Below are 13,761 nucleotides of genomic sequence, written 5' to 3' on the forward strand. Positions count from 1 at the left end.
GGATATACGTATATGTATAGCTGATTCAGTTGGCTGTATACCTGAAACTAACACAACATTGTAAATCAACTATACTCCAATAAAAATTTTAAAAAAAAAACTGAAGGAGAAAAATGTCCAACTAGCATCTCTGTGGAAACCCCATCAATTGGTTACCAGGGATACTTGTCCCCCTCTGTAGCCCTTCATGAGGCTTCAGGCATCTGGCCTCCTTGTTCCGGCCTTCAAGTTCCCTGATGTCCGGAAGGCAGCGCCCTCACTGCTGAGGCCCAGCCAGGGCCTTGACTGCTAGGAAGTTGCTAACAAATCCCTTTGGGGATCTCCAGCTCCACTGGAGAGCTCTAGGAAATCCATATCTTTTTCCCTTCTTACCCCTTGTCTTCTTCCATGCATGCCTCTGAATGGTAACAGCACCTAAAAGAATGAGGTAGACACTTTTGTCACCAGGTTCCAGCTGATGTATAGATGCCCATCCCTCCCTTTCCCTCTAAGGCTGGGGTCAGAGCAGGCCATTGATACGATGACAGCATTCCTAGTTCTGGGATGCTGGGGTTACTGGGACATGAAGTCCTAGAAACCTCCTGTGGAATCTGGGACAGGTGATCATCTAAAATTATCTGTATTTAGTAAATTATGCACTGTTCCTTACTAAGTGGGGTATTTGCCACCACATTCTAACACAATTTAAAACTGTTAAGCCTCTCGTTCAGGGAGAATTCTGGATCTACATGTTTCTCAAAGCCCTTTCTTTTACTACAAAATGAACTAATGAATAAATCCTTTAAGAAAACCCTGTGCCATGGACCTAGAGATTGTCATACTGAGTGAAGTAAGTCAGACACAGAAAGACAAATATCATATGATATCGCTCATATGTGGAATCTAAAAAATGGTACAAATGAACCTATTTACAAAACAGAAATAGAGTTACGGATGTAGAAAACAAACTTACAGCTACCAAGGGGAAAGGTGGGGGAGGGATAAAGTGGGAGATTGGGATTGATGTATACACACTACTATATGTAAAATAGATAACTAATAAGAACCTACTGCATAGCGCAGGGAACTCTACTCAGTACTCTGTAATGACCTATATGGGAATAGAATCTCAAAAAGAGTGGATATATGTATAACTGATTCACTTTGCTGTACACCTGAAACTAACACAACATTGTAAATCAACTATACTCCAATAAAAATTAATTTAAAAACCTATTTGAAAAATCCATTTTTAGAAAGAATAAAAACACTACTTATATTTAAAAAAAAAAAAAAGAAGAAAACCCTGTGCCAACTTCAAGATAAACACAAACACTATCAGACGCCTTATCCAGTCTCCCGACTGGATTTTAGCCTACCTCTCTCCTATGATCCTATGTTTGTGTGTACATTCAGGAGAGCTTTCTCGGTTCAGCCTTCCTGGTCTTCCTCTTTTGCAGATGAGCCCTTGGGGCAGGGTCCGGCTCTTGCCCATTTTTGTTTCTTCTGCTTGGCCTTACCTGACTCCTGCCTTTGCCTCCTTTCCCTTCCCTACTCTCATAGCCTCTGGTCCTCACACGTAGGTCTGACCCACCTTGGGCTCTGGAAGCAGAATCAAGTCCTTTAGAACATAAGCTCATTGTCTTATTCTGGGCTGTATCCCCTGGGCCAGCAAAGTGCCTGCCACCTAGTAAACTCCCAATGGGCATTTATTGAATGAATGAATGTATTAGGATTGCTGTGAACCAATGTCTTACCATCCATTCAAGTTTACTTGACTGAGCTGATTTTTAATCTCCCAGCACTCACGCCACCAACCTGCTGATGGACTTGTGCTGTCTGCCTGTGTACCTGACCCCAGCGTTTTTAGCTCTGCCCCCCACCTTAGATTTCACATTGACTTACTCTGCCATCTTGTAGCCTCATCTTACTCCCTGAGGGATGCAGGTCTGCCTAGCTTCTTTCCTGCTGTCACCATCCTCTTTGGACACATGTGTAACTCCCTGGAGTGACCTTCCATCAATCCTTCCTTACCACGCTTCCTGCAGGGGGCCATCACTAGCTCTGGACTCTCCTACTCAGAGGTCTTATCCCCAGCATCTTGCCATGCCTACCACCATATGTATAGATGCACTGAACTGTATTGTTTGGTCTGTCTGTTCAGTCATCAGCTAACTCAGGAGAAATTTCCTTAGTTTTGCAAAACTGAAATCTGGTGCCCTATTTCATAATGTCTTATTCCAATCACACCACAAAAGAAGACCACAGGTCTATTATACGCCAGGCACTGTAGGGCATTTCCCCCCAGATTGGACATCAGGGTTGCTCTTTAAATTAAACAAGCATTCCTACCTTATTTAGGTCATTTAACAGTGCTTATACATTGCTTCCTTTTGGAGCCCTATAGTAAGTTATTTAATAAAGTTAATTTATAAAATTTGTTCGGGGAAAGGAGTAGATAAATCAGGATCATTGTGATTAACTGGTGTGTGATTAACCTTTTCATTGTCGAGTAACACAGTTAAAGTGGATTCTAATTCTGGGCTAGGAGACCAGGAAAAGTATGAATGGTCCTACAAACAGATTAATATGATCGAGGGGAGCATGTTTGTCTAGTTAGAAATTGAAGTTTACCATTAACTAAATGTTTCACCGGTATTCATGCTGTGTTAACAGGTAGCACGTGGGTAGCTGATTCCGACAAGGAACTGTTTGTCTCCTGAATTCCAGGAAGTCAGATATTCGGTGGGGGGGGGGGGGGGGTGATATGTGCCTGTTTAGAGAGTAGACAGGTATTCAGTACTGGCAACAGGAAGTTTGGAGGAAGTTTGGAAGTACGCACTTAGATCACGCCAAATCCCTGCCCACAGACAGGCTGCGGTAGGTCTCCTGTCCGGCATCTGCTCTTGCTTACTTGTTGGCATGTTAGTCTCACTACCAACAGACATCACGGGGAGTTTTACCCCTCAGGTGCGCAGAGTTCATGGGATTGGCTGAGGCCTCCCAGGAGGTTCTGAGAAAAGAGCATTGCCTGCACTTGGGCTCCTAGCATTGCCTGCCTTTGCTAGAAACTGCAAGAGAGAAAGTTTAAGACGGGTTATGTAGGGGGCTCCTTTTCCAGAAGCTGCACGTTTCTAATGAGAGGCTGTGATCGCAGAGCTGCACGTTTTCTTTCAGGTGAGTTCCAGTGAATCGGCTCATGAAGGGGAAGCTCGCTGGCCCACCCTGAGACAAGAATGGTACCACCCTCTGGGTGCAGCCTCCTTGTGCTCGGTGCACTGGGCGTCTTTGCACTTGGCTGCTTCGCGAGAGCTCAGAAGAACGGCACGCTAATTTTCACGAAGGAAAACACCATTCGGAAGTGCAGCTGCTCTGCAGACATCCGGGACTGTGACTACAGTTTGGCCAACCTGATGTGCAGCTGTAAAACCGTCCTGCCTTTTGCAGTTGAGCAAACCAGCTACAATGACCATCTGACCATCTGGTTCACAGACACATCTGCACTGGGACCCCTGTTGAACTTCACGCTGGTCCGGGACCTGAAGCTTTCTCTGTGCAGTGCCAATGTTCTCCCCACTGAGTACCTGGCTATTTGCGGTCTGAAGAGGCTTCGCATCAGCACCGAGGCCAAGCATCCCTCCCCAGAGCAGAGTTTACTCATCCACGATGGTGGGGAGAGAGAATCCAGAGAGAAGCCCATGTTGTTACACCAAGGCTGGCAAACCTGTATGTATATCTCCTTCTTAGACATGGCACTTTTCAACAGGGAGTCATCCTTAAAATCATACAGTATTGCAAACTCTGCCAGCATGGCCAGCAACTTCCCCTACTTTTCCTACTTTAAAACCTTCCCAGTTCTAAGCAACAAGAGCTATGTTGTCACATTCATTTACTAACATTGTAGCTGTGTCCAACCTTTGGGACCTTGGGCACATTATGGATCATTTCAACAAGGAGTCTGTGAACAAGGTCATGGGTATTCCTATCCTCAACTTCACTTCACCCCCAGCCCCCATTCTGCCGGCCCCCTCTGCTCTGCGCATGCCCATCCATGGTAAAACAAAATAAAAAGAGCCAAAAAACCTACTTGATTCAGTCCAGAAACGAGCCTTGAGGGCCGGCTAGATGCTAGGTCCTTGCTACTGGGGGCAGGTGGAGAAATGTCAGATCAGAAATGGAGAGACCAGTGCACCCCAGGAACTGCTTAGTGGAGCTCAGCAGAGGGGATAACCCCCAAGAAAGGCGCCTTCCTTCAAAACATTGCCTTATTTTTTTTTTTTTTTACTTCATTTTGTTAGATAGGTTGGAATTCCCCTAAGTAGAGAATGATAGACTTCAGCATTTTGAGACTGTGAGTGCCACAGAATGATTAGGCTCTCTTAGACTGGTATTTTCCAAATATCTTGTTAAGAATATTCACATTGAGAAAGGGGAATCTTGTGAGTGTGTTTAGTGAGGGAGGTTTGAAGCCTGGAGGATAGGGTGGGAACTTAGGACTGAATGAGGGCACTAAGGTCCTGAGGAAGGGATACAGAAATCAAAATTGGAAGTCACAAAAGCCAAGTGCATTGGGTTTTTTCCTTAGAGCAAGGCCTAAACCCAGGGAAAGTTTTCCTCTTCTAGTCCTTCATGTCCCTCTCTTGTCTTGCCTACTATCTTCCGCCCCGCTGTACCACTTCCCCCTTTCTCCTCTCATTGTCTTCATCCCCCACCTCCTTCTCCTGCTCCAGAAATCGGAACTTAGATTAATACCAGGAGAACTATGTTTGACTACACTAGGGACTAGCCTGGGAATGTAACAGTCCCTTATAACATTACTCCCATGGGTAAATATGCCCAGATTACTAATAGATAGTAACTAATAATTAACGAAAGAACTTAACGAAAGTCAAGATACTTTGTATGATGGGGTTAACACAAAATGGTTTTATGTGCATTGATACAAGGAACTAACACAACATATTTCTTTTTTAATTAAATTGACTTGGGGATTCCCTGGTGGTCCAGGTCAGGATGCCGCAGTCTCACACCTGAGGGCCCGGGTTCAATCCCTGGTTGGGGAAGTAGGATCCTGCAAGCCATGTGGCACAGCCAAAAAATAAATAAATAAATACATTTAAAAATTAATTAATTAAACTGACTCATCATTGTACGAAGAAAATCTTCTCTCCCAGAGACCCAACTTACCATTAAAATGGAATATAAAGAATCTGTGGCAATTATGGTATAAATGTCTAAATTCAGAGTGCAAAGAATTTGAAACATTACTGAATTTATGATATCATAATAAGAAATAGTTCTATTATGAAATGACAGGCTGTCTTGGAATTGATGACTTTATATCACATTCACCACATTTTTCTCTTAACCTTAACACAGGGTGACTGAAATAACCTGAAATGTCTACATTTGCGTAATTGGTGGGGGATTTGGCCATTAGGGCTAATTAGCATGCATCTATAATGTCAGTGTTTAAATTAGGCCAAAACTAAGACCAAAATATGAATTTTAATAGAAAAATGTAATGACCTCATTACTGACATTGTATTTGAGAGGTAAGATTAAAGTGATGGAAAAAGACAAAGAAGAAAAAAAGAGGGAGAAAGAATGGCAAGAAGGATACAAGTGCAAAGATTAATAATAAATATATTTACTGTCATTAGTTACTGAAAATGTAACAAATTGAATTTTAATAGATTTTTATTAATAAAGTATAAACTTAACTGATGTTAGACATTCTGAGCATCTTAATGTGCATATCTTCCATTTGGTGGCTTTTAATCGTTTCAGAGCCCTTTCACATGTGTTTTAAGTGATTCTTATAAGAAATAATTGTGGGTCAATGGGACTTAAATCAATAGAGGAGGAAAGCTAATTAAGTTATAAATCAAGCCTGAGGTTGCCAGGTTTCTAGACTGAAATGCGGTTCAGGTTGTGCTGACAGAGGATAAATAAGCATATCCATGGGGAAACACGGCATCTGGCACTCAGTCACAGGGTTGGGAGGACAATAGGGAGCGGTGGGGATTGTGGCGAGCTGGACATGCACATCCACCTGAAGGGTCCAAAGCAGTGCAAGCTGGCTGGGTGTCACTGCCATGGGAGAACACAGCAGGGCCAGATCTGATCCTTCAAGGGAATTAGGAACCTCAGGTGATTTGTAAACGTTGGCACATTATTCTGCTTTTTCGTTTGCTTTAAATACCACTGTGTGGGTCAAACTATGTCAGTGGTCCCCATGGAGTCTGGGACTAGCCATTTGTCGCCTCTGATCAGTGGTGTGCTAGGGAAAGTTTAACCGTCAGCTCTCCCCCCGAAAGTCTGTGTGTAGATATAAATGTGCATATGTTTATTATAAATTTTATTGATAGAAAGGATGTGTAGCACACAATTTACAAACAATAATAAAATGTGTAATGCTCTTTATTATAAACTCTGTACGCAATTAACTCTCAAAGAATGCGTTAGTTGATTTTTGCCAAAATCTTGTATCCAAAGCCAACCTAGGGCGCCAACTGATGAGCAAGTATAGTTCTGGCGTAAGTGTTGGTTGATATTTTCATTTATGTTAGGAGTAAGAGGAAAGTTAAACAATAAAGATGTATGTGGGAATGCCACTTGTTAGTCAATGATGTAAGCAACTTCTTTGCTGAATCAAATAATTGGTTTCAAATACTGGAGGAAATTTTCCTCAATTTAGGGGACTAGTCACAATGTAAGGGCTACAGACATGATACATTGTTACGTTTAGTCTGCACTGTTAACATTTTTCCCATCACACTCAACAAAACAATAAGTAAAACCCTGATATGTAGTGTTTTAAAAGACATTTTAAAGACATATTTCTTAGCTTCATCCACTGAGAGGGCCAAGAAGCAATGACACTCCTGTAGCAAAAAGCACACCGATACCTACATTTTGGTTCCTCAAAACCATTCCACATTAAAACAAACAAAAAAACAACAACAAAGAAAATAGGACCCCGGGACTTCAACGCAGGGAGCCCGTGTTCGATCCCTGGTCGGAGAACTAGATCCCGCATGCTGCAATTAAGTCTGCATGCCGCAACTAAAAGATCCCGCAGGCCGCAACTAAGACCTGGTACAGCCTAAATAAATAAATAAATAAAAATTTTGTAAAGAAAATAGGGCCTTGAAGAAATAACTGATTGCACAGGGCTAGGGCAGCAAAAATTTAAGGGTGAGCCTGGAACATCTTAATGTGACAGAAAGTAAGAAAAGCTCAATAAATTGATGGGGACATATAAAAAAATATAGAAGTCAGCTTAAAGAATTCCACCGGTCACAAAGGGACCATCTGAGTATCAATATGATCAATTACCAGAGTAGATTTTAGCATATTGACTTGAAAAAAATTCCATGAGTTAGTACTGTCAAAACAAAGGAAGGAAGGAAGGAAGGAAGGAAGGGAGGGAGGGAGGGAGAGAGGGAGGGAGGGAGGGAGAAAAAGAAAGAAGTGGGAATGGGGAAGGGAAAGTACTACTTTACAGAAGAATGGCAACAAATACATATAGAAGGAGTAATAGAAATACAAAGTCACCATTTTGCAAACACCACCATAATAATTAATTCTGAAAAGAATCATTAATGGATGCTAAAATGATTGGATGAAATATGTCTAAAAGTATTATCAACCTGCAGATTATTTGTGAACCACAAATGGTACCTTTATGATGGAGAAAGGTCCCTAAATGAGTGACTGAACTTAATGGGACAAATTGGCATCATGGGCTGCCTGATGTGATACACCTGAGAAGGACACATTAACTATGAAGTATTCTTGCCTAAAATGTTAAACCTGCATCTAACCCAAATCCAAATTGAGGGACATTCTGCAAAAACAACAAATAAGCAAACCAAAAAAACTGGCCTGGACTTTGCAAAAATATCAGTGTCATGAAAGTTTAAAAAAAGGGATGAGCTGTTCTAGAATGAAGGAGACTAACTAGTCATGACAACTAAATATAACATGCAATCTTCATTGGATCCTGAATTGGGGAAAAACCAACAGCTGTAAAAGACAGGAGAATGGGACTTTCCTGGTGGTCCAATGGTTAAGACTCCCGTGCTTCCACTGCATGGGGTGCGGGTTTGACTCCTGGTTGGGGAATTAAGATCCTGCATGCTGTGCGGCATGGACAAAAAGAGGGGCAGGAGAAGATAGACGTCTCAGCTCAAGCATAGAGAGTAAATTTCTCTTTCTCTGACTTTTGGTTATATTCAGGCCCTCCAAGGATTGGATGATGCCCATCCGCACTGGTGAGGGTGATCTTATCTCTACCAGACACCCTCACAGACACACCCAGAAATAATGTTTTATCAGCTGTCTGAGCATCACTTGGCCCAGTCGAGTTGACACATAAAATTAACTGGCACACACAGGAAAAGGCAACTCCGTAGAATAAGCGTCCATTTTATCTAGTGAGAACAAACTGCTGTCCCCTTCATGATGGAAAGGGTCTAGTATAATGAAACTGGCTCATCCTCCCAGGGAGTGTTCCATATTGGGGGATCAAGGTTGGATGCTAAACAGATCAGAAGTCCATCTGAATCCATACAGAACCTTCGCCCCTGACACCATGGCTACTTTGTTCATGAGCCCATTGGGGAAGCACAGGACTCGCTAGGGAAAGAGGTAGACTGGTATCTATAGAAGGAGTCGTCTCATCCACCTTATTATTGTGGGCACCCTTTTTCGTGGGGGCATTCACATAGACACAAACGTCCTCTTACCTGTGCTTATTCTGAGTCTGTCCTTGTAACTCTTCCCCACATCTCCTTGTCTTATTCCTTCCAAGTCCCGTAACATTCACCCCAGCCTTTCTTCCTCTGGGTTTTGTGAGAGAAGTAAATCATATAGAAAATGATTTGAATGATGATTCTCTCAATTCTCCCAAGATGGAACACGCCTAGATGCATACAAGATAAGTTAATTTATTACGTAAAATGGATACCTTAGGACATTAAGGCGAATTGTCTCTAGGAACCCCAGTTGAGAAGTGGTGATCCAGCCAAGCCATTAATTACTACTAATGAGTCAGAATAGATCTGTAGTTCTACCCACGTTCTTTCCAGGCAAAGCAGACAACCAGATGCACTGCTTGGTGTTCTTCTGCTGCGAAGGTTTCCCTTCACTATTTCCCTCATGCCTATGCCCGATTGGGGCTATAATGCTACTGAGCCCACTTCAGATGATGCCAGCACATCGTGTGGAACCATATGTGCTCTAGACTTGAATTTTTTCTTCCTTAATCAATTGGTCATAGGTATGGCTCAAGGGACAGTGAGCAATGCATCAAGAGTAAGGGCGGGGCTTCCCTGGTGGCGCGATGGTTGAGAGTCCGCCTGCCGATGCAGGGGACCCGGGTTCGTGCCCCGGTCCGGGAAGATCCCACATGCCGCGGAGCGGCTGGGCCCGTGAGCCATGGCCGCTGAGCCTGCGCGTCCGGAGCCTGTGCTCCGCAACGGGAGAGGCCACAACAGTGAGAGGCCCGCGTACCGAAAAAAAAAAAAAAAAAAAAAAAAAAAAACAAACCCGGGCTTCCCTGGTGGCGCAGTGGTTGAGAGTCCGCCTGCCGATGCAGGGGACACGGGTTCGTGCCCCGGTCCAGGAGGATCCCCCATGCCGCGGAGCGGCTGGGCCCGTGAGCCACGGCCGCTGAGCCTGCGCGTCCGGAGCCTGTGCTCCGCAACGGGAGAGGCCACAACAGTGAGAGGCCTGCATACCGCAAAAAAAAAAAAAAAAAAAAAAAAAAAAGAGTAAGAGCAACAAAGCACAGGGAACAGGTAAGTACTCTTTCAACTTGCTTGTGTCTTCAAGACCGCTAGCATCCAGTCACATATATACGACTTCCACTCATGTATAGAGGGCTGTTTTCATGCCCATCATTATATTTTTAGCAGATCAGGTAACTTCAGTTTATTTGGGGCAGCTAAGATCATACGGTCACTTGGTGTCCCATGGTTAAATATTCAGTCTCTATTAGGGCTTACATCAAGCCAGGAGCAATTTCTCAAAAGGAGAATACTTATTTGTCATTGAATTGAATTCAACTTCAGCTTACTACCTGATACATACTGGTCACAGGCCTAAGATTATCCTTACTATAAGAGTATTTAAAGCCACAGGACTTAGTTTGGTCACCTAACAAGAGAGTGAAAAAGAGGGCCCAGGATCAAACAATAAAGCACCTGAATACTTAGGGACCACTTAGAGGAGAGCCAATAAAGGGTTGACAAGGTTAGTGAGGAAGGAAATAACATAAGCTGGAGTGTTTTTGAAGGAATGGTGTTCTGGTAAACGTTTAATAATCAGCTCTCAAGGAAAAAGAAGTCCAATTTGAGGCATTTGCTGGTTTCCATGGTGTAAATACTCCTACCATGGCCAATTTCAAGCTACAATGTGGCATCACTGAACTTGAAGTTGGGAGATGTGCAGAATCAGCTCTGTAAGCTAGACGAGCCAGCTCTAGCACACCATAGAGAGGACAGTGTTTTAAGTAGGAGAGTGGGGTCAGTTCTGTTGAAGGCTGTTGATGGGTCAAATAAGGTAAACATAGGAGGGTCCTCTGGCTTTGCGAGAGGTAAGTCATTGGTGACCTCAATAATGGAAGCGTTAGTGAAGTTGTAAGGACAGAAGTCAGATTGGAGAGGTTTAAGGAATGAATGGGACATGAAAAAGGGCTGGAGTTAGTGAAGGTATATGTATGGAGAAGTCTGGCTGTGAAGGAGACCAGAGAAACAGAGCAGTGGCTGGAAAGAGTGATCAAAAGAAATTTTAGGGTGGACTTACTAATATAGTGTGCATGCTGGTGGACATGACACCGTACAAAGTGTTGATGAGGCAGAAGACAGGAAGGCCAAAAGAGTGAAGGCTTTAAGGGGATAGAATTCTGGGCACAAGTTGATGAACTCATCTTTGATAGGGAGAAGGCCACGTTTTTCATTTTCATGAGTGGAGGCAAGGAAGAGGAGTACAGGTACTAGTTGGTTTGTAGATGTGGTTCCCTCTGATGATTCTCTCTTTTCAGTAAAGAATTATGTAGTTATTAGTTGGGGATAGCATGAAGGGTTTGAGAACAGGTACATAATAATCTCCTGGTATGGGAAAGCAAACTGACCAAGGGAACATTAAAAATACTAGATAGATAAATTTGTTGAAATCCCTAAGGTGCAGATGACTCTCTCATGTGCTCTTCATTGCCATATGTTTACACATTTTAAGCCTTTGCCATTGTTTCATTGGAGTGATGGGAGAAGGAAATGATAAAAACCTATGGTTATTCCCACATCTTTAACTCAAAGTCGATTTACCTCTTAAAGTCTTTCCTGCTTCTTCTTTGCTTATTGGTTTGCTAAGAGCTATTAGGTTCTTCTTAAGTCAGTTGTGAAATTTGTATTTTGCTAGAATACACATTTTCTGTACAATTTCAAATGCATTGTCACTGGGTTCTGTAGCACATTTTCTCATAATTAATTCGGCTCTTCCTTGTGTCTGGTTATATGTAAAGTTGTGGGGATATGTATGTGTGTTCTGTATTCTTCCTTAATTAAGCTTGGGTTTTTCCTTGTAATTCCTATGTTTGGGGATTTATTTTCTTTATTTTTTATTTTTTTTGCGCAGTACGCGGGCCTCTCACTGTTGTGGCCTCTCCCGTTGCGGAGCACAGGCTCCGGACGCGCAGGCTCAGCGGCCATGGCTCACGGGCCCAGCCGCTCCGCGGCATGTGGGATCTTCCAGGACCGGGGCACGAACCCGCGTCCCCTGCATCGGCAGGCGGACTCTCAACCAATGCGCCACCAGGGAAGCCCTGGGATTTATTTTATTATTTTCTGATTTATTAATTACTGTTTTATCTTTGACTATTCCTACTCCACACATTCTTGAATTGTTTTGCTGGGTTTTTCTTTCCTTTGTCATTTCTGAGGCTGAATACTTTATTTCTGTTTTCACTTTGGTAATTATAAACTTAAAGTTATACATTATTCTCTGTGTACCCCTTTAGCTATGTACCATATATGTTTATATGGCAATAACATTTTTATTAATTTCTAGAGTTTTAGATAATGTATATTTTATTTCCTCTTTGATTCAGAGATTTAGAAGATGGTTTATTAATTCCAAAGTAGTTAAGGCTTTTTTTTTTTTTTTTTTAATTAGGAAGTGTCACTCAACTTCTTGAATTTGGTTTGTCATTTAACTTTTTCTCTGGTTGGAAAACGTGCCCTATAAAAATCTCTATTTTGAAGAATTTGTTCAGGTTTTTTTTTTTTTTTTTGGTAGCCAGGTTAATGACTGATATTTATAAATGTCTCACAGATGATGTAGGTGATTAAATGGACTCTGTTTGGAGAGTACAAAATTCTATCTATGTATTTGAGCTCACTGATTATATTATTAAAATCCCATATAAACTTACACATTATTTGACTACGTCATCTGCCTGATTGAAACTGAGAAGCATATTCAAATAATGTATTACTAAGAAAAATAATGTATTTAGTGTCCATTTGAAGTCTGTAGTTAATTTAAGAGAAAATAGGAAAAATTAGCCACTCAGGGACAGATAAAGAGAAGGCCACAGTCTGGCTCAACTATGACTGGGGTTTTGCTGGGTGAGTACGACAAAGCAGGAGGCGGAAAGGGAGTTGAAGTTGTTGCAAGGGAGTGACTATAATCTTGTCCCCATGAAATCCAATCTGGATAAGGAGGGAAACAAAGGCAGAAGCAAGAGGATGGGCAGTGAAAAGTGATGGGTTCATTGGACTGGAGGTAGAGTAAGCAGACTAGAAGGATAGAAGTGAAGCTTTCACTGGGGAAGACTCCCTGTAACTCACTAGTAACTTGGAGGAGGTCCAAGATGCAATGATTATGATAGGAGGACTAGAGTCAGGAGGTTAGAGAACTAACTCCAAGTAGATATTGCACTGGAATGTTGAAGCCACTAAGAATGAATGAGTGAATGTTCATAAAACAATTCTGGAAAGAAATTCACCAAAAATTAACTGTTAAGATTATAAGTGATCCTTATTTTCTTCTTTGTATTGTTCTACATTTTCTAAATTTCTAAAATGTAGTAACACAGGTAGTACTCTTAAAATCAGACAAAGGTTATTTTTTAAAGTCAACTTAGTTTTTTCCAAAATCTAAAGCTTGGGCTTCCCTGGTGGCGCAGTGGTTAAGAATCCGCCTGCCAATGCAGGGGACACGGGTTCGAGCCCTGGTCCGGGAAGATCCCACATGCCGTGGAGCAACTAAGCCCGCGCGCCACAACTAGAGCCTGCGCTCTAGAGCCCGAGAGCCACAACTACTGAGCCCGCGTGCCTAGAGCCCGTGCTCCGCAATAAGAGAAGCCACCGCAATGAGAAGCCCGTGCACCGCAACGAAGACCCAACGCAGCCAAAAGACAAATACATAAATATTAAAAATAAAATTCAAAGCTTGATTTGATGCTTCCCTCTGTAATCATACTATAATGTCACTGTGTATTTATTGTATAGTTTTGCTGCCCTAGAGTAAAACTACATAACACAGAAAAAAAAAAAACATTCTTTTGTCTTTATACCCAGAAGAGATACTTATAACTCTGTTCTCTTTTTTTTTTTTTTTTTTTTTTTTTTTTTTTTGCGGTACGCAGGCCTCACTGTTGTGGTCTCTCCGGTTGCGGAGCACAAGCTCCGGACGCGCAGGCTCAGCGGCCATGGCTCATGGGCACAGCCGCTCGGCGGCATGTGGGATCTTCCCGGACTGGGGCACGAACCC

At 42.5% G+C, this 13,761-nt stretch overlaps 1 protein-coding gene across 1 annotated transcript; it reads left to right on the forward strand.

Annotated features, from left to right (window-relative positions):
* Nucleotides 1–2,801: 2,801 nt before the first annotated feature.
* EPCIP (exosomal polycystin 1 interacting protein) lies at nucleotides 2,802–3,875 on the forward strand (the record flags this gene model as incomplete). Its single annotated transcript, XM_082839456.1, has 2 exons — nucleotides 2,802–2,859; nucleotides 3,157–3,875. Exon 2 carries the CDS (start codon nucleotides 3,216–3,218, stop codon nucleotides 3,873–3,875), a length of 660 nt encoding a protein of 219 aa, XP_082695582.1. The 5' UTR covers nucleotides 2,802–2,859; nucleotides 3,157–3,215.
* Between the last annotated feature and the right edge of the window lie 9,886 nt (nucleotides 3,876–13,761).

The sequence above is a fragment of the Leucopleurus acutus genome (genome assembly GCF_964270905.1).
Source record: "Leucopleurus acutus genome assembly, chromosome: 5".
NCBI lineage: Eukaryota > Metazoa > Chordata > Mammalia > Artiodactyla > Delphinidae > Leucopleurus > Leucopleurus acutus.